The 22,800-nt window shown below is 47.3% G+C and overlaps 1 protein-coding gene across 1 annotated transcript in view; it reads right to left on the reverse strand.

Moving 5' to 3' along the window:
* Positions 1-303: 303 nt before the first annotated feature.
* The window catches only part of SPEN (spen family transcriptional repressor), a gene marked incomplete at its 5' end in the record, with an annotated part of 95,329 nt that continues 72,832 nt past the window's right edge, over positions 304-22,800 (reverse strand). The window contains 10 exon segments of the mRNA XM_014586557.2: positions 304-937; positions 1,334-1,492; positions 1,805-1,999; positions 2,135-2,614; positions 3,292-5,067; positions 5,069-11,402; positions 17,993-18,093; positions 19,902-20,015; positions 20,836-20,949; positions 21,300-21,425. Of these exon segments, the coding sequence (XP_014442043.1) occupies positions 806-937; positions 1,334-1,492; positions 1,805-1,999; positions 2,135-2,614; positions 3,292-5,067; positions 5,069-11,402; positions 17,993-18,093; positions 19,902-20,015; positions 20,836-20,949; positions 21,300-21,425 (9,531 nt within the window).

The raw sequence follows: 22,800 nt of genomic DNA on the forward strand, positions 1-22,800 counted from the left end.
TAACCATTACACTATCTGCTGGTCCCCATATGCAACATTTTCTTGATATTTTGTGGATCTGTCCTGAGATGTTACATCCTGATGAAATACACATCAAAACTGGCACTGCATATACACACATCCCAAGTTCTGCATATCCAACCAAGAAAGAAAATCCTTCTGTTTGCTCTTTCACTGTAAACTGTACATCCCGGTGAATCAAAGATGGTGGCAGCAGGAGAGTTAAGAAAGGTGACACGTCCAAATGAGCATGGGCAAGGGAGGGGCGGGGACAAGACAACCCAATGAAATGTTCCTCGACCCCAAGGTGTCAGCAGAAGTTCCAAGTCCTGCGTCAGAGTCCAAGATGGGCGTTCATATACACCAAGACGTCCAGAATGTCGCAGCCTGTCTTCACTGTGCAAAAGTCCAAGTCACTAATTTAGTGCAAAGGCAGTTGTTTTCTTGTTTCTTAAAAACAAACAAAAAAATTAACTCCACTGCCCTGTTCCTTTTCTCCAAAAAGAGGAGAGCACGCCAGCTCCAACGTGTCTAAGAGTCCAAGGTCGGTGGTGGGTCCTGGGCTAGAGAGCATCGTGTAAACATCCGGGGAGCAGCACCACTGCCCAGCACGGGTCTGCAGGCCGAGCCACGGCAGGAGAGTGGAGGCTGGCCACCTGGCAGTGCAGTCTGCCCCCTTGGGCAGCTTCCTCCTCCACTTGGGTGGGTTGTCCTGTGTTCTTGTTCTTTTTTTTTTTTTTTTTCCTTTTTTCTTTTTGCTGTGGAGCCTCGGGACAACAAACCAGGGAGGTGACCATTCCATGGTTCACACAGAGGCAATGACAATCATGAGGTGGGGAGAAATATTGGAGATGCTGGCAAGGAGGTCGGGGGCCAGACGAGACAGATGACTCTCAGAGAACTCGCAGGGCGGGAAGATCTGCAGCACATAGGCGGGCTGGAGAAGGGGATGGGAGAGAAATGTGGCACCCTCCATCTTCTCCACCCCGAATTCTCCACTCCCCACCCCCTTGCATTTCCACCCATGCAGAGGCAGGCTAAGTCAGCCTCCCGACCAGCTAACATCACGACTACGTCCAGCAGAAGGAATCTAGAAGATGTAGGAAAATATTCACAGGAACCCGCAGCCCCTCTCCCAGCATTAAGCTCAAGCAACGCCCCTATTACACAGGTCAGGCAGCTGCAGCCCCTCCAGACTTTGCTGGGCTCCTCTACCCAAAATACCTCCTGCTCATCTCTGAGACTCCCCAGACTGCTCGGCGTGGCACTGGTCCCCCGTGCCACCAGGCTAGCCAGATCACTTGCCCTAGACCAGTCCCACCTGCAGACCGACCTGATTGGAGCCAGGGTTGGGAACGTTGATGATCCCTGCTGCCTGCTTAGCCTGCAGGTACGTGATGAAGGCAGCTTTGAGGGACTCGGTCTGGCTCACGACGTCCTCTTGGTCCCGGCCACAGGGCAGAGCCAGCAGCAGACAGTAATCCGTCTCCACCTGAGACAAAGGTCAGTTGTCAATGATCAGGGACCTCTGAGCCAAAACAGCCCGTGTCCAATTTAGGGTACCAAGTCCACAAAAGCCCTACTGCTGAGATGCCTTGAAATTCCACCCTAATGTCTGTCGAATGAAAAAAAAAAAACCCTTTTTCTGGGCCTAGTGGCATTTCACACCCCCACTAGAAAAGGAATATGCCATTTGTTGACCACTTCTCGAATGCCATCACTGGGTCCCATGACAGGACAGAGGCCATCTATGCCACCGCGCCCTATGAACAAGGCAGCTGCTCATGTGGAGCCTGAGTCTTACCGTCATTCTGCGGGCAACCCCTTCCAGCTGGGAGGCCTCCAGCCGCATCCTCTGGGCGATCCTCAGGGGAGGGCCTCCTTCAGACAGGGGCAGGGACCGATGGGCCAGGACGTTGTTGCCGGAGACAAAGTGGAGCTGCACAGCAGCTGTATCGTTCTTGAGGGCGAGCAGGCCCTGCCACACGATGGGGTACTTCTGTTCACAGGGAAAAACAGAAGTGAGCATGTGGCCCTAGGCAGCAGCTTGCTGGTCTAGGTCAATTGAGGACCTTAGGACTTTCAAAATGGCACAGAATTCGAGGGGGCAGTGGGGGGCCCTGTTCATGTTTACCTTCAAAAGCTGAACCATATCCACAGGTCTCTGGGATGTCAAGTGTGAAGAGGAATCTTGTTTAGGGTTTGGCTGGGCTTCCGTGTGGGGCAGAGCCAGTCCAGGTGGCGTGCTGGGGCCTGAAGTTGTGGGGACAAACAACGGCTGCTTTGGGGCAGCCTGAGCAGGAAGTGGGGTCGGGAGGTCGGGCTTCGTAGAAATAGACACGGGAGAGGGATAAGAAGTCTGGCCCGTCTCCACTGGTGCCCTCTGAGCCTGGGCATGAGACTCAGGTGGCCTGTTTGCAGTGACAGCTGGGAGGCGAGGCTGCTCCACTCCTGTCTGGGTCCCCTTTGCCTCCTGGGACACCTGTGGCATCTTGCTGCCTGGTGGCTGGCCAGGCTGGCCGAGCTGGGAGGGCTGGCATGGCGGTGCAGGCTGGGCAGGCTGAGTGGGCTGCACAGGCTGGGCGGGCTGCACGGGTTCAACTTCAGGAGGGCCCTGCAGTCAGAGAGGCAGGTGGGAGGGACAGAGCCTGAGTCTGCTGTGCATGAGCCCCTTCCCCCAACACACACCTAATGGGTCACAGGGAAAGGTCAAGTGGGGCATCTCATGTGAGCCAAGCCCATGGAGGGCACCTAAGCCAGTGGTGCTGTTCCTGGGGGTGCCAGTCAGAAGTCACTATTATCTGTCCTCAGCTCTGCCGGCAGGAGCCCACACTCCAGCCATTCCCACAGGGAGCTCCTGCCACACACTGTGAGCTTCCCTTCCCTTGAGCTGACCCTTTCATTCCCAAATTTAGTTTATGGATGCATGCATGTGCCCAAGGGCAGGAGAGAAACCACCCACTCCCCAACAGGGCCTGCTCACACTGTAACCTTTCTTCCAGTCCTCTATCTTGGCCACATAGGCATGTGTTCCCAATGTGTTTCTCAAGTCACTGGGGGCAGGACTCAAACCCTGGTCAGCCTGTGGGATCCAGCTTCCCTGTGTAGCGCTTAAATGCTGCCCTATGGGGCCAGCCCCATCCTCAAATTAAAAAACCCCTTCTTTACCACAGAAAGATCATGCTTTAGGGAGTATCTGTTCAGCTCACTTGTACCTCAACCATTTTTTTTTTTCTTTTTAAACGCTTTTGCTTCAAAGTTTGCTGAGCCCTCAAGGGCACGTCCACTCACCTGGGCAGGAGTCTTGGTCCGGGAGGGTAGGCCAACTGAAGCAGACGCAGGAAACTGAGCATGTGTGAGCTGGGCTGGGGCATGGTAAGCTCGGATGTCGCCGTACCTGTATTCCTGGAACAGCTCCCCACTGGAGTGCACAATCTGCACCCCGTGGGTCACCACCACAGGAGGAGTCAAGGGCAGCCCCTGGAGCTGGTTGCTGGGAGTGACGGTGAGGATGCGGGCCTCCCCATGAGGGGCAGGGGCCGAGGCTGTTTTCGCCTCAGACGTCTTGGCAGCTTCTTTCACTGGCTGCTGAGGAACTTGGACACCGACTGCTGACTTGCTGGCTGGCGACACCTTTGCCACCCCATCTGCTGCCCTGGGCTGTTCACTGACCGCAGTCACGTGTGGGTGCACCATAATCCGCACATCCCGGGGAACGGTGTAGGGGTGCAGCCGGTACTCAGACTGCATGACCAGCACCTCTGACTGCACAGGGGCTGCGGCTCGGGCAACAGGGAGGTGATAGTGCACCTCCTCCTCGGGAGGGTGCTGGGAGGCCAGTGCAGGCACACTAGCTGCAGCAGGCTGAGGTGTGCCAGCTCGCTGCGGGGCCCTGACTTCTATCTGCTGGGGCTGTAGCGGGGCCCGTGGAGAGTGGAGGGTCTCTGGCCGGATGCTGTAGGTGATGCTGGGCAGCGTGGGTGTATTCATTCTCACCTCACCCTGGGACAAGTGGCCAAGGGACACAGTTTGGGTGATGCTGTGGGGCGGCATGATGACAGACTGCTCCGGGTGAATGCTAGAGATGAACTGAGGCACCGGGATGCCCGCGGCCAGCATGACTGTGGCGTTAGTGGAGAGTGCTGTGGACGTGGTGCTGCTGGGGTGGCAGGCCCGTGGGAATGGTGATGGCGCAGGCCCACTGGGTCGAGGAGAATGTGCGTCTGGCTTTGTGGCTGCCAGATGAGAGACAGTTCGATCTGTCGGGGTGCTTGGCCCCGAGGTGACATGGTTTACTTCTGCAGGCAGTTTGCTAGGCAGGGCAGGAGGGTGATGAGAAGTGAGAGTGGACCCCAGGTTAGCTGGCTGCAGGACCTTGGTCTCTATTTTAAGGGTGACAGGGTCAGCAAGCTTTTTATTAGTGGTGACTATACTTGGAGTAAGGACCAGCTGGTTGTGAACCAGCACTGGGGGTGTGTTTATGCCCTGGGTGAGAACCTTCACGGTGCCACCCTGAGTGACAGGTGTGGAGACAGAGAGGTGAATGGGCTCAGGCTTCTCCAAGGATGGACGATCAGCCTTAACCGACGAAATCACAGGAGAGGCGTTGTACGTCTGGGCAGTGAGTACCAGAGTAGAATGGGTGGCCACATTTGCATAGCCTGAAGGAGCTTGAGGGCCTTTGGGCGGAGGCTGCGATGGAGTGACAGAGTCAGGTTTCACCTGGGACTTGGACACCGACTGCTGGAACTCAATGTCCATTGCACTAGCCGGGGGGATCTGGCTGATCTTGGCACTGATCCGCTGTGGGCCTTCAGTCTTCTGCCCTGAATAGCTCAGCAGAACAACTCCCTCTGAAGTGTTCACACGCAGCCCCGCGCCAGAGCCAGCGTCTGCCGGCCGGTCGTCAATCACGGACATGGAACCAGGGTGGAAGCGGCTGTTTTCGTTAGCGTTCGTTCTCTGTTTGCACTTTGCTGATGGCGCAATCACCGCACCGGCCACAGTCACCGCGCCCGTCGTGGCAGTCCCACCACCAGAAGCAGCGGTCACTGCACCTGCCGTGAATGTCACCGCTCCAGTTCACGGTGCCCATTGTGGCGTTCACTGGCGTGGTGAGGACATTCACTGGCCCCGTGAGGACGTTCACGGGCCCCTTCAGGACGTTCACGGGCCCAGCAGGGGTGCTCACCAAACCTTTCAGTGTGGCCACGGGACCCTTCACAGGGCCTTTCAGGGCATTCACTGGGACCAGGGAGACATTCACCAGGCCGGTCAGGGCACTCACCAGGCCAGTCAGCGTTGGAGGAGCTGGTTTGGCCAGGGTTATCTTCTGCGAATTCTCCAAGTCAATGCTGACTGGCATCCTGCTAATCACCGAAGTGATTTTGGGAGCAATGACTGGAGTCACCTTTTCTTTGTCGGTGGCCACTGGGGCCTCCGAGGCTTGTGTATCAGAAGTGTTTGTGACTGGAGCTGCTGCCTTTTCTTCCAAAACAGGCTTTTTAGGTTCAACCGGAGGGGGCGGTGCCTCATGTAGACAAGGGGTGGCACTGACGGGCTCGGAGATGGCCGTGGTGACACTCGTGGTAGTGATGCCTGTGGCGGACACATACTTGGGGTCCATGAGGATCTTCCTTAGCGTGCTGGAGCTGGTGTCAACGTCAGAGGCCTTTGTGTCTGGGGGCAGGGCTGGAGAGGGAGTGGACTGAGCCCGTGACTCCTCCTGCCTGGTGATCCACTCTGTTACCTTAGTAGGGGGGCTCTGGTGTGGGGTCCCCCCTGAGATGACAGGGGGCGGGAGCTTTGCTAGAGTCACAGAAGGAATCGTGGGTGTGGGGATACTGGAGTCACTGGGTGGGGTCACCGGGTCACTTTCAATGATCGAATGCACCTTGAATCTGGCTTGTGGTTCGTCATCCACTGGTGCCTGCTGGGGCAGAGGGGCGAGGTCTGGGAGCACAGCCGCTTTGGTCGGAGTCTTTTCTTCAACACGGCTCTCCTGGGACAGAGTCTCTGTGGGTGGGGTCTTACTTGGGTCAGAAGCGCACAGCTGAGGAGTGGGCTGGGGCTTTTCACTCTGCTTTTCCTCCTGCGGAGCTTCTGGGGGTTGCACCGGTGTCTCTTCGTTCACAGCAGGACTCTGGCTCTGGGGCTGGTCAGACTGAGAGACATGAGTCTCCGCAGCAGCCCCCACTTTCTTGTTAGAGTTCCGTTTGCGGCGGTATCGTGTTGTCTTCTGGCGCCCTTTGTCTTTCCGGGCAAGAGCAACTTCTGCTTCTTTTCCTTTGGCTTCCTGCGCTGGGTGAGGGGTTTCAACATTGTTCCCCTTGGATTCCTTGCTATCAGCTGGGTCTGCTGAAGGGTCAGGGGCGCTGACTGATGGCCCAGAAGATTCTGCAGCAGCCTCAGTCTCCAAGATGCCAGACAAGGCCTCATCGGTCTCGGGCTCCAGTGCTTCCTCAGGGGGCTGCAGCCCTTGTGCTGGGGGCTGTAGCTCTGTCTGGGAGTCTGTAGGGTAAGGTGGAGGTGCAGGGAAGTTTTCTGGCTCCCCAGAAATGTCGTTGATGATAGAGCCGATGGCTGCAGCCAGTTCCGTTTCACTCGCTTGGTGTGCAGGCTTGTCCCCGGCCTCTGTGGCGAGGCCCTCTGGGGCATCTGCGGCAGCAGCCTTGAAAGCTGCGGAGGCAGAGGTTGCAGTGAGCTTTGCGATGTTCTCCACAGCCTGCTCCAGCTCCATCTGCCTGGCTAACTGAGTGGCTTCTGGGGACAGCTTAGAGGCAGGTGCGTCTTCCTTCTCTGCTTCCTTATCTGGAGCAACTGTATCATTTTTCGACTGGGATGATAAACTACTCTCCTTTTGAGGACTCTCGCTTTTCTCAGGGGAGACGGACACCACTGCAGCTGTGCTGTCCACTGCCGGCCCCGCGGCCCCAGCAGCCACACCAGGACTCACAGCAGTGTCCACGTTTCTCAGATTTGCAGATCTGTCGACTGCTGCCCTAGCATTCCGAGATCTCCCTCTCTTGGATTTGGAGTTTTTTTCAGGGGCTGGTTTTTTCTCTACCACTTCAGCTGGGGGAGCTTCAGGTGGGTTTTTGTCTGTGCTGGTTTCTCTTCTATCACGTTTCTGCTCATTCCCTGCTTCTTCTTTATCAGCCCTGGACCTGGTGTTATTTTCTTTTGTGGTTATCTGTGGAGCCACCTCGGTGGTAGCCTCAGGACGTTCAGCATCAACTTTTGGCTCACTTTTCCCCCTTTTCCCTTGGGGGCCACTAGCAGCTGCTGATTTCTGAGACCGAGGGGACCTCCACCCCTCGGCTGGCTTGGGTGTTTCTGTGGGTTCTTTGGCCTCGTTCTCATCTTCCTCATCGGCCCGACGGCGAGTTTTTGGAGGGCGTCCCCTCCGAGGGGTGGTGGGAACTGCCGCAGCCTCCTGAAGCTCTCGCTCCAATCTCTTTCTGGTCACTCGTGGTTGCTCGACAGGCTCTTTGACAGGAGAGCGGCTTTCATGGTCACCCATGGTTGCATAGACACTCCTTACGTTCCGGCGCCTTGTCCGGCTGAGAGGCAAGCTTGGTTCAGGGTGTTCAGGGTCCCCAGCAGAGTTTTTAGAAGCAGTCCTCGTAATCTTCTCTGCCTCTATCTTCAGTTCTAAGAGCTTCTGAGCTTCTCCCCGAGGAGAACTGGACCGCTTTAGCTTTTCTCTGTCTATTCGCTCACTCTTCCGTGTCACGGGCTTCTCCACGATGCTGGCTGCGGCCGCCTGCACAGGGGCCTTGGAACGCTTACTTTTGCTCGGCTTTTTATCTTTTACAGCAACTGGTGGGTCAATCTCTGAATCTTCAGAAGCTTGAGGCTGAACAACTTCAGGAACAACTTCAGTTTTCTGATCTGCACTAGGCTCAATGTGAGTGGCCGAGTCTGGCTTTTCCACTTTTGGCTCATTCGCTTCCTCAGGTTTCGGAGCTGGTTTGGAAAGCGGCTGAGTACCGTCAGGTTCTGGATCTCCACTGTTCTCTGCTTGGGAGAAGGAGGCCCCAGGAGTCGGAGGCTTCACATCCAGAAAAGGAAGCTGGTCGACTGATGCGCTTTCTTCTGTAACTGCAGGAGTCACGACCGTGTCTTTACTGGTGTCCACCCCTGGGGGCAAGTCTATTTGTTCAGGCTGTTCCATGGGGACAGGAGCCACTTCGGACACAGGTTTTGCTTCTTCTGAGATGGAGGCTGGTTCTATCGTTTTCTCTTCTGTTACCTGAGGCACCTCTACTGCTTTCTCACTATTCGTCTTCTCAAGTGCAGATGGTGCCGACTCTGGAGTTACAGCTGTGACACTAGGGGGCCCAACTGAAGACGGGGTTTTCAGTTCTGACTCTCTATTTTCAGAAGTAGATTCGGGGGTCTTGGGATGATTTTCAGCATCTTCCTGTTTCTCAACCTCTTTGGGTTTTTGGTCTTTTTCTTTTTCCTTCTGTTGCATTCGTGTGAGCTCCATAAATCTGCTATGGAATAGAACTACTGGCTCTTGAATTAAATCAGTTGCGTTGTTTGTTCCCTCAGATGCCGGCCTTCCGTATAATCTACCAGAAACAAAGTCGGATTCTTCATCTTTCCGCTCTAGATGCTGCAGTCGTTTGGAATCTTGTTCAAAGATGGAGCTGTGTAAAAAACGAGAAGCGAATAATTCTTGCCTTTCCTGCTCCTCTTCTTTATGATCATCTTTTTTATCATCCATTTTCCCTTCTGAGTCAGTCCTAATTTTTTTCTTTTTCATGTACCAGGATGGAATAGGTCTTGGAGCAGAGTCGACCTTTTCTTTATCTTTGTTGTTTCGAAAATTAGCAAATCGGGAGTCCCAATCAAGAAAAGACCAATTTTCTTCTCGAGATGAAGAGAGGGATTTAGCTCTCTCAAGCAGAGCTTTAGTGTCAGGTGTGATTGTCTTATCCAATGCAAAAGAATAAAATTTGTTCCTCTCTAAGGAACTAGAGAGCCTTTCATCTCGCTCACGTAGTTTGTCTTCCCTGTCCCTCAAAAAAGACAACCGAGAACTTTCATACAGTGCAGAGGCTCTGGGTGAGTGGGATTTGTGTTCGCCATCTTCGTCAGAATCAGAAGGCACCTCACCAGGTTCCAGATCTCGTACAGACCTCTTCCGAAGGCTGTCTCTCTTAATTATGCTGTTGGGGAAGCTCACATCAAATCTGCTGGCATCCTGTTTCATTTGAGAGTCCCAGCGACTTAGTTCATCTTCAGAACTCAAGACAGAGAGCTTTATTTTGGCCATGTCTGCCATCTGCTCTCTCCTGCTAGAATCATAGGGATTAAATTTTAAGGACTCTTCCCTGACGGTTATATTAGAATACGGGAGACCTTTCTCATCTACTTTAGGAGACCCTTTTACTGACACCAGCCTAGGGGAACCTATAGGATCATCATCTTCATGAAAGGAACCATGGCGTATGCTGGGAGATCCACCAGTCCTTTCAGAATCTTCACTGATTTGGCGAGAACTTCTGTAATTCCGCTCTCTCTTGGTGCAGATATCAAAGTCAATGTGATCCGTCCTTTTCTTTTTGCTAGGAGGCGAGTCATCAGTGACATCTTGAGGAGGTTTGCCTACCTCATGAACAAGGCTACGTCTTTCATATTCATCTACCTCTTTTTTGGGACTGCCAAACTTCTCAGACTTGGCCATTTCCATCTCCATCTGCTGTTTTCTACGACTCTGCTCCATCTGTTTTCGGTAACTCTGCGTGTGATCAATGTCGATGCCAATTTTCTCTTCAGTGTTTGCTGAATGTGGTTTCTCTTGGCCTGATTTACGTTCAGGTGTTTCACCACGAAGACTGCAATAGTTTTTCCTAACATCCTCTCTCTCTGCTCCTTGATCATCTGATAGCTGCAGCTGTTTGAGTTGTGGTTTTGAAGGAATGAGTTTTTTTGATTGGATTTCTTGGTTTTCCACAGCTTCACCAGCTGGTTCTCCTAGTCTTGCTTGTAGGTCTGAGCTGGGTCTTGAGCCAGACCCGACAGAAATACTGGCAAGCTCCTGACAGTCTTTGGGACTGGGAGCAGTATTAAGCCTGTCCAGTTTGATTTTTTTAGATTCTCTTTTAAGAATTTCTTTCCTTGCAGGCTTTCTTTCAGGCTCTCCTTCCCTCAGCAGGATGACATCTCTAGATGGTATGTCGGGCTGCTTTTTTAAAAGCACCCGAGTATCTTCCATATCTGGACTGCTTTTCTTGACTTCTGATTTCTGCCTTTCTGCTTTCAAATTGGAATCTGCGAAACGCCTTTTTCTCGCTTCCAGCTTCTCCAGATCCACAGTGTTTACCCCATCAGCAGTCTGTTCTGGTTTTAGGTGCTTCCTGGGTTTAGGCCTGACTTCCTTATCTACCACTTCAATGTGGCTCGAAAGCCCCTTTTCCTTGGGCACTTTCATTCTAACAGACTCCAGTTTAGACAAGTCAGACTTTGCAGGCTCGGTCTGAGAGACCTGCAGTTTCTGATCCAGGGTAGAAGACTTGCTGGTGTCATTATCGAGCTTGGCCTTCAGCTTTTCCAAAGGAGTGTGGTCAATGACCTTTCCCTCCTTTTCTTTCACTCGAGTCAAAACCACACATGGCATGAGGTCTAGGCGGTTTTTTGCTATGCCTTCTTTGTCAGTTTTCTCTCTGCTCAGTTTATTAGAACTCCTTGATTTTTCTGGGCTCTGTTCTCTCTCATTTTCTTGGTCTGTTTCTGAAGACTGAGAACTGGGGGAAGGAACTTTTCCTTTTCGTTTCTGCTTGTCCATTTTGTCCTTTTCCACTTTCTCCTTCCGTATTAAGCGTCTCTCTCTCTCTATTCTCTCCGGATCAAAGGTTCGTTCTTTATCTGTCTTTTCGTTTTTTGTATAGCGCTCCAAACGAGATTTGTCAAGTTTATCATATCTCGGAGGGGAGAGTGAGCTACAGCTGCCACTGCGCTCGGAGGACCGGCTGTAAAGCCTCCTCTCAGAATCACTCGGCAACCGCTCGGACTGAGAGGGGGATGCTCCGGGACTCTGCGGACGTCGCAAGTGAACTGGACTCTGGCTCCGCTCCAGAGGCCTCCTTTCGTGGTCTCTGTCCCGGTCAGACTCAAATCTTTCACGTTCTCTTTCTCGTTCCCTTTGCCTGTAGCTATATTCCCGAATATCTTGTTCGTAAGGATCGTTCCTGTAATCCCTGTATTCCCGAGGGTCATCATAGTATCGTGACTCATAATAGTCTCCTTGGTAGGTTTCCCATTCTGAGTAGAACTCTCTCCCTCGAGCTGGGTAGTCCCGTCTGGAGTCTTCAGCATATGTGCCTGGGGTACGAACGTTTTCATAGTAAGTGCGCTCTTGGCTGTAGTCATAGGATCCTCTTCGTTCCTCTCTGCCAAAGAGTAAGGATTGGTCAGTTCTTTTGTTTCCTCATCATTGGATCACATATAGGTCAAAAGTCCAATTTTTCAAAGTCTTTGATAATACTTAACCATCTGCTAAATGATTAAATTGCAGTGCTCATCTAGTACAGCAGTTGCTAACCTCACAGAACGGGAGCACTTGAACTCTGGCGAGTCTAAATAGAGATGCTGGTGTGAAACGCACACCAGATTTTGTAGACTTACAGAAATGACCTCAATATTTTATTCTGACTGACTATAGATTGAAACAATATTTTAGATACACTGAGTTAAGTAAAACTAATTTCACCTTTTTACTAATGTAGCCACAAAAAAATTTAAAATTACATTGTGCAGGCATGGAATGAGAAACTGCACACGTTCTTACTCTTGCTGAAGCTTAAACAACTTAGCCTCATAAATGGAGAGACCAGAACAGTGGTTACCAGAGGCTGGGAAAGCTAGGGGGAAAAGGGATAAAGAGACGCTGGATAACAGATACAAACATAGTATTAGAGGGTCAGCAGGTGGTGTGGTATTAAGGTGCTGGACTCCCACATGGCTGACCATGATTCGAGTCCTGGACCTGGCGACTTGCTTTTTCACTTTCTCTTTCTGGTGAGCGTGCATGCCCTATAATAGCAAATTTTAAAACAACAATAATACATTAGAACAGCAGAAATAAGTTCTAGTATGCTACAGATAGAAGCGTGACTACAGTTAACAGTGACTTATTGTGGGGACCAGCAGGTGGTGTGGCGGTTAAGGTACTAGATATTTCCACATGGCCGACCATGGTTCAAGTCTTGGACCTGGTGGCTTGCCCTCTCACTTTCTCTATCTTTGTATCTCTCTCTAGCCAAAATCAAATAAGTAAATGAATAAGTAAAATTAAAAATAAATAATTAAAAAAAACCAGTAACTTATTGTACATTTCAAGATAGCTAAAAGAAAAGACTTTAAATGCTCCTAACACAAAGTAATAACAAATATTTGAGGTGATGGATGTACAAATTATCCTTATTTGATCATAATACATTATATTCAGGTACTGAAAAACCATACTTTACCCCATTAAAAGCATATGTACAGTCAAGTTAATTTAAAAAATCATATACGTGGAGCCAGCAGGTGGCGTGGTAGTTAAGGCGCTAGCCTCCCGCATGGGAAAATGTGGTTTGAGTCCCAGATCTGGTGGCTTGAAAATCAAAGTGATACCTGTGCGTGCATGCCCAAAAGCCCAGGTGGAGAATGGAGGATGAGGGCTGTGGCATGGGGGAGATCTCTCACTTTCCCTCTCATTGTCTCTCTTGAGTAAGCACATGTGTCCTATGGCAAAACATCTCTTAAAAAGGGGGAGGATTAGAAAAGCCAGAACTACATGTGTAAATCATGCTGAAGTACTATTCCGATTAATAAATACTTATTTTGCTGGGTCCCATAACTACAAAAGAAATGAGCAGGCATGTCTGAAAGAATGCCCCACCTTTAGCAGGAGCTAACACACTGGACACCTGGACCATACTCAGGGCTCTGGAAGGGACCTGGATTGGGAGCACAGGGCTCTGGCAGGGGTACTTGATGAGGACACTGGGAGACTGTACAAAGTCACATTTGGAAGAATGCTGTTCACATGACTGCACAATATCCAAAAACCATAAGTAAGTGAAAAAGTCAGGTAATCATAATGTGACCCTGTACATTCAGCTTGAGAGACACTCAGGAAAAGTGAAACGCGATGCACTAACAGGGAGTCCTTGGGGCTATCCCTGGCCCAACCACTTAGTAGCCTGTGACCTCCTCGGCAAAAGTCATCTGATCTTCAGTCCCTTCTGGTAAAACAGGACAATAGCAATGGTCCTATCTCCTATTTTATTCTGACTGACTATAGATTGAAACAATATTTTAGATACACTGAGTTAAGTAAAACTAATTTCACCTTTTTACTAATGTAGCCACAAAAAAATTTAAAATTACATTGTGCAGGCATGGAATGAGACACTGCACACGTTCTTACTCTTGCGAAGCTTAAACAACTTAGCCTCATAAATGGAGAGACCAGAACAGTGGTTACCAGAGGCTGGGAAAGCTAGGGGGAAAAGGGATAAAGAGACGCTGGATAACAGATACAAACATAGTATTAGAGGGTCAGCAGGTGGTGTGGTATTAAGGTGCTGGACTCCCACATGGCTGACCATGATTCGAGTCCTGGACCTGGCGACTTGCTTTTTCACTTTCTCTTTCTGGTGAGCGTGCATGCCCTATAATAGCAAATTTTAAAACAACAATAATACATTAGAACAGCAGAAATAAGTTCTAGTATGCTACAGATAGAAGCGTGACTACAGTTAACAGTGACTTATTGTGGGGACCAGCAGGTGGTGTGGCGGTTAAGGTACTAGATATTTCCACATGGCCGACCATGGTTCAAGTCTTGGACCTGGTGGCTTGCCCTCTCACTTTCTCTATCTTTGTATCTCTCTCTAGCCAAAATCAAATAAGTAAATGAATAAGTAAAATTAAAAATAAATAATTAAAAAAAACCAGTAACTTATTGTACATTTCAAGATAGCTAAAAGAAAAGACTTTAAATGCTCCTAACACAAAGTAATAACAAATATTTGAGGTGATGGATGTACAAATTATCCTTATTTGATCATAATACATTATATTCAGGTACTGAAAAACCATACTTTACCCCATTAAAAGCATATGTACAGTCAAGTTAATTTAAAAAATCATATACGTGGAGCCAGCAGGTGGCGTGGTAGTTAAGGCGCTAGCCTCCCGCATGGGAAAATGTGGTTTGAGTCCCAGATCTGGTGGCTTGAAAATCAAAGTGATACCTGTGCGTGCATGCCCAAAAGCCCAGGTGGAGAATGGAGGATGAGGGCTGTGGCATGGGGGAGATCTCTCACTTTCCCTCTCATTGTCTCTCTTGAGTAAGCACATGTGTCCTATGGCAAAACATCTCTTAAAAAGGGGGAGGATTAGAAAAGCCAGAACTACATGTGTAAATCATGCTGAAGTACTATTCCGATTAATAAATACTTATTTTGCTGGGTCCCATAACTACAAAAGAAATGAGCAGGCATGTCTGAAAGAATGCCCCACCTTTAGCAGGAGCTAACACACTGGACACCTGGACCATACTCAGGGCTCTGGAAGGGACCTGGATTGGGAGCACAGGGCTCTGGCAGGGGTACTTGATGAGGACACTGGGAGACTGTACAAAGTCACATTTGGAAGAATGCTGTTCACATGACTGCACAATATCCAAAAACCATAAGTAAGTGAAAAAGTCAGGTAATCATAATGTGACCCTGTACATTCAGCTTGAGAGACACTCAGGAAAAGTGAAACGCGATGCACTAACAGGGAGTCCTTGGGGCTATCCCTGGCCCAACCACTTAGTAGCCTGTGACCTCCTCGGCAAAAGTCATCTGATCTTCAGTCCCTTCTGGTAAAACAGGACAATAGCAATGGTCCTATCTCCCTGATTATTTGAGGGATCAAATGAAATCCCATTTAGCAAATGGCAAAGGTCTATGCAAACAGAATTACTGTTCACATTCTTGAATTGAATGTCATTGGGATAAAGCCTTTCCTTTTTTCATGCATGCATCAATTACTCAGTGGTATGACTTTCTGCCACTCTGAAACCGGCAAAGATCCTCAAACTTGACTGCAAGGAATGCATTCTATAGGCGCTTTGGTTTAAAACCAGATGGGGCAAGCCTGGGTCAGTGTCTAGCCCCACACCCTCCTGTTGCCTATGTTAGGAGGCAAACATCATTTGACAGGAATAAATAACAGAACAGAGCCAGAACCAGATCATCACTAAAATGAGCACATTTTACATTATTTAACCCTAAAAAAATACTGTTCTTTTATTTCTTTTTTTCTTTTTCTTTTTAGAGAGATTTTTGCTACAGGGTACATGCACTCGCCCGAGACATAGAAAGAGAAAGCAAGAAATCACCCTCCAGAGGGGATGACCATACTGCAATCCCTTTCCTCCGTAATCCTCTTAGAATTTTGGGCACACATGTACACGTACCAAGCATGATTTTCAAGTCACCGGGTCCAGGACTCAAACCATATAGGTGGCCATGTGGGATCCAGCTGCCTTAACCTTGATACCATCTGCTGCCCCAGGACTGATGATTTTTAATCTTTTGTGATTTGGATTGATTTACTAGTGAGATTACTTTAGTGAAAACCACCAAACGTTAGAATTAAGTTTAAGCTTTTGGTAGTTTGGCCTTGGGGGACATTTTTCATTAAAAAAACTTCAAGTATAAAATGAATACTGCATAATATTTCACTAAGAAATAACTCAAAGAGATACATACTTTGCATGATTTAAACAAAAATGAACTGCAAGGAGAGCGGTAGAAAAGGAATGCATTCAACAGGTTTACACAACTCAATCAAGACCTGGCTCATCCTTGTCACAGACACTTTTCATACTTAGGCGTTTTTTGCAGTCTTCTGTCTAACACATATGTAAAAGGTGGGTATCTAGCGGTAACATTTCAGGAGATTTCATCACAGAGGCATGCCTGCACAAACGCCTGCGTATATGGGTGGCAGTTTCCACATGCGAATGGAACTGCCTATTGGGAAACCTGGTGGTGCTCTGGCAGGATTTGTGTGTGTGTTGTTTTACGTTTCAAAGACAGAAAGAGAGTGAACAGCAGAAAGAGAGAAACAGTTCTTTTAAAAAATTATTTTGTTTAACTTTATTTATTTTTTATTTGACCTGAGAGGGACAGAATGAGAGCGAGAGAGAGAGAAAGTAAGAAAGCAAACCACCAGGTCCAGGACTTGAACCATGGTCAGCCAGGTGGGAGTCCAGCGCCCTTAACCACCTTGTCACCTGCTGGCCCCAGTTTTCTTGTTTGTTTGTTTTTTAACAGAACCTCACCTGTTATAATCCTTCCTGCTGTCCTGCTCCCACCCCCTATTAGCTAGGACTACAGATGCACACCACTGCTCCTGGCCTGTCTAGACAGTCAGGCCAGGAACTAAATCTAGGCCTGTCACCTGGTCCATACTCCTCACAGTACCACCCTCCCACTTGCAGTACCTCAGGTCAGGATTTTTTTTTTTTGGAGAGGTTTTTGCTATAGGGCGTGTGTGCTCGCCAAAAAGAGAGACAGAGAGACAGAAAGCAAGAAATCATCCCCCAGGGGGGATGGCCATGCTGCAATCCTTTCTCCTCCATTCTCCTCTCGGGATCTTGGGCATGCAGGCACACACGCCTGGTGTGAGTTTAAGCCACCGGGTCCAGGACTCAAACCGTGGTCGACTACATGGGAGTGCAGCAACATAGCCATTACGCCAACTGCTGGTCCCAGGTCAGGATGTTTTAACATAATCCATCTATTCAGCACAAAAAAAATCAAATACTACTACATCACCACAACTTAAATATTGCTACATCATCAGGACTTAAAAATTAACAAGGGAGATCAGGTTTGCTTTGCACACATGGCTTTACATGTGCTTTTGGCTTACTGATTCGAAGTATTTAAGAGATTCTGATTTTTAATTAAATGCCTAATATTCATTTTTTTTTTGAGAGGTTTTTGCTACAGGGCACGTGCGCTCGCCAGAGAGACAGAGACAGACAGAGAGACAGAAAGCAAGAAATCATCCCCCAGGGGGGATGGCCATGCTGCAATCCTTTCTCCCCGTTCACCTGAGAGACAGTGAGTGAGAAATCACCCTCCCCACACCCACTTGCTGGGGGGATGGCTACATCACAATCCCTTCTCCTCCATTCTCCTCTTGGGATTTTGGGCATGCATGCACACATACCTGTGTGCATTCTGAGCCACTGGGTCTAGGACTCAAACCACGGTAAACTACGTGGGAGCCAGTGACATAACCATTACGCCATCTGCTGGTCCCGATATTCTTTTCTTAAAAAAAATAATTATTTATTTTATTTTATTTTATTTATTTATTTATTTATTTTTAATTTGACCAGAGAGAGACAGAGGATGAGAGTGAGAGAGAGAGGAAGTGAGAAAGCAAGCCACCAGATTCAGGACTCGAACCCTGGTCGGCCATGTGGGAGGGTCCAGTGCCTTAACCACCATGCCACCCGCTGGTCCTGAAATGTCTGATATTCTTTCTGAAGTTTTCATTTGGTTATGTTTGATTAATTAGATGTATGAATGAGCCCATGCATGATAATAAGGTAGATGCCGTAATCACTAAATATGTAAGGTATTAGTTTAAAATGCACTCTAACATTTGTATCACATTTAATTGAAAAGTTGAAGATTATTTGTATTTATAACTAATGTTACATAAAGGTATAATGTGGCAACACAGTAACTATTTCAAATAGTAGCATTCAGTGAGCATCTCATAGAGGTGACTCCACTTCCAGGGCCCACATGAAAACTCAACTGATAGAAACTGGTTCCTTAGGAAGTGCTAACAGAGGAGAGAGTTGGGGGAGGGGGAACTGGGAGTAGGGAAAAGGAATGAAAAATAAAATTCCACCCCACAATTATATATTATGTATTAAAAGTCAACTTACACAAATTGAGGTAAGGCTTACCTTCTTTCTACTAACATTTCGTAAAAGTCTCTGATATCCTGACCAGATTTCTCCATGCAGTGATAAAATGCCAGCTGACTTTCCCGATTTGCAAAATCCACCTTTAAAAAATAAATAAACAAACATTAAAAGGATATCAGGTGTTTGATGCAAGTCTGAAGCTCTTTTTTTTTTTTTTAATTTACTAGCAGGTCAGTGTCCTCACAGAGACAGGGAGAAAGCACCCCCACCCCCTGGGGCATGGTCATGCTACAATCCCTTCTCCATTTCTCCATCCGAGTTGAGATTTGGGGCATATACATGCATCCAGAGTGCTTTTTAAGTCACCAGGGCCAGGATTAGAACTACACAGTCCATCTCATGGGATCTAGCTCCCTTAACCACTAGGACATGAGGCCAGCCTCAAGCTTAAGGTTTTGTTTATTTGTGTAAAGGGTTTTGTGCCAGGATGCATATACTTGCTGGAGGTGAAGGGGAGAGTGAGAAATCACGCTCCTGGGTGATGGCCCCGCCACAATTCCCTCTCTTTCATTCTCCTCCTGGGATTTTGGGGATGCACGCACATGTGCCTGGTGTGATTTTTGAGCCACCGAGTCTGGGACTTGAACCACGGTCAGCCATGTCGGAGTCCAGTGCCTTAACCACGACACCACCTGCTGCCCCCTCCCAAGCTTAAGGTTTTAATGATTGAAAATGTTACCAATTTGAAAATCCTTTACAAGATGACCCTTGTGGAGAAATTTCAGGAAAAGAGAAATTTATCTCAATAAAATAAAGCAGTCTTTACAACTGAAACTAATTTTGTTAAAACTACAAATTTCTCAAATTCTATGCAAATCTTGATGAAAGAAATGGAGTTTAAAGTTCCACAACCCAATCCTGAAGATGTGGAAAAGGTGAAATGGAAAATAAATTCCTACCAGGATTCTAAATTGGCAATTAAATAATCAGATCAACTCAACCCAGCAATCTCTGTTGTATATCGATTTACTATAACATAAAACAAATATGGAAGAACATACACACTTTTTTTTTTTGCGAGAGTGATTTTTGCTATAGGGTGTGTGCTCACCAGACAGAGAGAGAGACAGAGACAGAAAGCGAGAAATCACCCTCCGAGGGTGGTGGTGGTGGTGGTGGTAGTGGTGGTGGTGATGGTGGTGGCTACGTTGCAATCCCTCCTCCTTAATTCTCCTCACAGGATTTTGGGCGTTTATGCATATGCACCTAGCAAGAGTTTAAGCCACTGGGTCCGGGACTTGAACCTCGGTCAATTATATGGGAGTCCAGTGACGTAACCATGACTCCATCTGCTGGTCCCAAACATACAAACTTTAATCACAGCTGGGTCTCAAAGTCACCAAAACTTATACTCATCTGCTATCAACATCTTGACATTTTATTTCAAACATACTATTTAATCATTACAACTATTAAGTTTATAAATTCCTTCAAACTACCATGAATCAAATTTTAAAATAAACACACCAGACAAAACGTCGTTTCCAGTGGCTACCCATTCTTTAAGAAGAGGAAAAAGATGACGACAATCAATCATTCAGGAAGCTGGACTGACACCAGCCCCACAGTGGGAAGCTAAGGGGGCAGGCCTGTGCTGCGCACACACGAGTGTTAGGTCTCAGGAGTGGGGAAAGCACATTATTTTGAATAAGAGGACTCTGAGAGAGGAATCTGTGGCTAATGCTTTGAAAGGTCCTGTGCCCACAGGTACCCAAGCCAAAACACACACACACACACACACACACACACACACACACACAGTATTCCCATTAACAACTGAAGACGTAGACATTCTTATCCCTTTGCTGACAACCTACAAATGCCCACTATCAAGGGGGGATGGGGAGAGACAGTTCTGTTTTGCTTCCATCGAAGTCGATTTGCATACCTTAATCTTATTCCCACCGATTTTTCTCCCTTTGGTCTCTTTCACAGCTGCTTGTGCATATTCGATCTCATTATAGAGAACCAGGGCCATGCCTTTTAAACGGTCAAACACCACCTATATATAAAAAAACAACAAAACCAAACCAATAAGAGCCTCCTCCACCAGACTCGTTGTCAGTCCCAACAAAATCCTAAATCACAAGGACACTGCAAAGAAATGTATATTTATACTTATGTATTTTATTCTAGAAAAACGTTCAGGCTTCTCCTGGTGATGTACGTTGTGGTGGACACAAAATAAAATGTACAGGGACTGCTTAGAACTGTGGATACTGTAGCTTGAGGTATGTTATGTCTTTTGTTTCTCTGTGCTTTATTTCTCTGAGTTGACTGACTGTTGTACTGTATTTACATAAAGCATTCTTCTATTCTGGGCTCAAGAAAAAAATATCAACATACTTGAAAAAAAAATTTTAAAATATTCAATCAACAGAGAATTTCCATGAACTTTGGTTATAACTAGCGCTGTTTTATTTATTTATTTAAGAGATTTCTTTCTTTCTTTTTCTATAAGGAGAAACAGAAAGCGAGAAATCATCCCCCAGAGGGGATGGCCATGCTGTAATCCCTTCTTCTCCATCTCCTCTTGGGATCTTGAGCACGCACGCACACATGCCCAGCTTGAGGTTTATGCTGCCGGGTCCTGGACTTGAACTGCAGACAATGACATGGGAGTCCTGTGATGTAACCATTATGCCATCTGCTGGTTCCAACTGATGTAAATGCCCTTGTAGACCAAATTTTACCAAAGAGATTTTTAATGTGTGAATTGCTAAAGAAAAAGAAAAGGCATCCCTAGAAACTGGGACTAAAGGATAGCATACCCAGAAACAGAATCCGTAAGTTTGAGCCACACATCGAAGCCTCCCACCTACCTTCAGGACAGGCCCATAACGGCAGAAATGTCGTGTTAGATACTGATCCGACACATTTGAAGAAAGCCCATCTAACCATACGCAGTTGGTAGGCATGCTCTTCCCAAAACCCAGCTGAATATAAAAAGTAAAATTTCTATTAGTAAAGTTAACAATTATTATTCAACTACAGAATTCTGAGGAAACTAATCGTGTGTAGGAATCTTATCAACTCAGCATTTCAAATGAGAATCATTTGGTTAAAATCCAATAGAAATTTACTAAAAGTAATCCTGCCTGGCTAATCACGTACTAATTTAAAGGAAAGTATAGTAGGATGAGGACGCAAACAAGTATTTTACCTCTATGGTTATCTAACTGCCCTAAGTACAATTTTAAATTATCAGACATATGCACAGAAAACTCCAAACCTTCATAAACAAAGAAAATCAAAACAGCCTAATAACTTATGCAAATAAATTTACCTTGAGGCGATTATTTCCAAGGTATTCCCCATCCATCTTCTTAATAGCTTTACAAACACTGGCAATATCACAGTATTGCAAAAATGCATACTGAGGAACTCCATTCACTTTCTTAATATCGATATCCTGAAAAAGCAAATCAAGACTGCTTAGCAATATGTGAGCAAAGAAATATCAAAGTAAACCAAGTATATACAGTGTATATATCCAAAATATAATAAAAACATTATTCCTAGGCCAGCAGGTGGCATGGTAGTTAAGGCGGGTGATCACATATGGTCACCTGTGCAGTGGAGTCCCTGTCCCACAGGTATGAGAAACACACCGGGTGTGAGTGCGCGCATACCCAAAATCTCTAAAGGAGGCAAAAAGGAAAGGCATTGCAGCAGCATGACCGTGCCCCTTGGACGGTGCTTTCTCCTCTCTCTGGCAAGCACGTAAGCCTCCTAGCTTAAAAAAAAGAGAGAGAGAGAGAGAGAGAGAGGGTAGACCAGCAGATGGCGTGATGGTTATATTGTTAGACTCCCATAGAGTGGACTGTGGCTTGAGTCCAGGAACCGGCAGCTTAAAACTTACACCGGGCACATGTGCATGTGTGCCCAAAATCCCAAGAGGTGAATGGAGAAGGAACTGTGGCATGGTCATCCCCCTGGAGCATGATTTCTTGTTTTCTGTCTCTCTCTTGTTTCATGTCTCTCTGATGACTGCATGCACTCTATAGAGAAATCTCTCTTTAAAAAAAAGTGGGGCCAGCAGGTGATGTGGTAGTTAAAGATGCTGAACTCCCACATGGTTAACCGTGGTTCAAGTCCCGGACCTGGCAGCATCCTTTCCCACTTTCTCTCTTTCTCTGACCCTATCTGGTCAAATGAAAATAAATAAGAAAGTAAGTAAGTAAATAAATAAATAGTTACATAAAAATAATTGTTAAAAAAGAAAAAGCCTACTTAATGAAATCCCAAGAAATCATTCCCTCTGAAGTATTCAAAATCCTTATATGGGGCCAGGTCAGCCCAAAATATAGTATCTGAGAAGAGTAGAATTAAAGCAGCCAAGTTTTTGAAAAGTGATTTAAGGGACCAGCAGCTATGTTGCTGGACTCCCATGTAGTCAACCACAGTTCGAGTCCTGGATCCGGTGGCTTAAACTCATGCCAGGCGCATGTGCGTGCGTGCCCAAGATCCCGAGAGAATGGAGAAGGGACTGCGGCATGGCCATCCTCCCTGGGGGGTGATTTCTCGCTTTCTGTCTCTCTGTCTTTCTGGCGAGCGCACACGCCCTATAGCAAAAAAAAAAAAACTTAAAAAAAAAAAGGTGATTTAAGACATGCAATTCTGAATGAGAGTACTCATTATAATATATCCAAACTGAACAAAGGCTGGTAATTGATAAATTTGATAAATTTGACAATAACTACTCATATTCAGAATGAATGGATACATAGACACACAAAGTACTGCGGAGGTACGCTAGAACACTATCTCTGGACTAAAGAAACAGT

The sequence above is a fragment of the Tupaia chinensis genome, unplaced genomic scaffold (genome assembly GCF_000334495.1).
Source record: "Tupaia chinensis unplaced genomic scaffold, TupChi_1.0 Scaffold000146_1, whole genome shotgun sequence".
Classification (NCBI taxonomy): domain Eukaryota; kingdom Metazoa; phylum Chordata; class Mammalia; order Scandentia; family Tupaiidae; genus Tupaia; species Tupaia belangeri.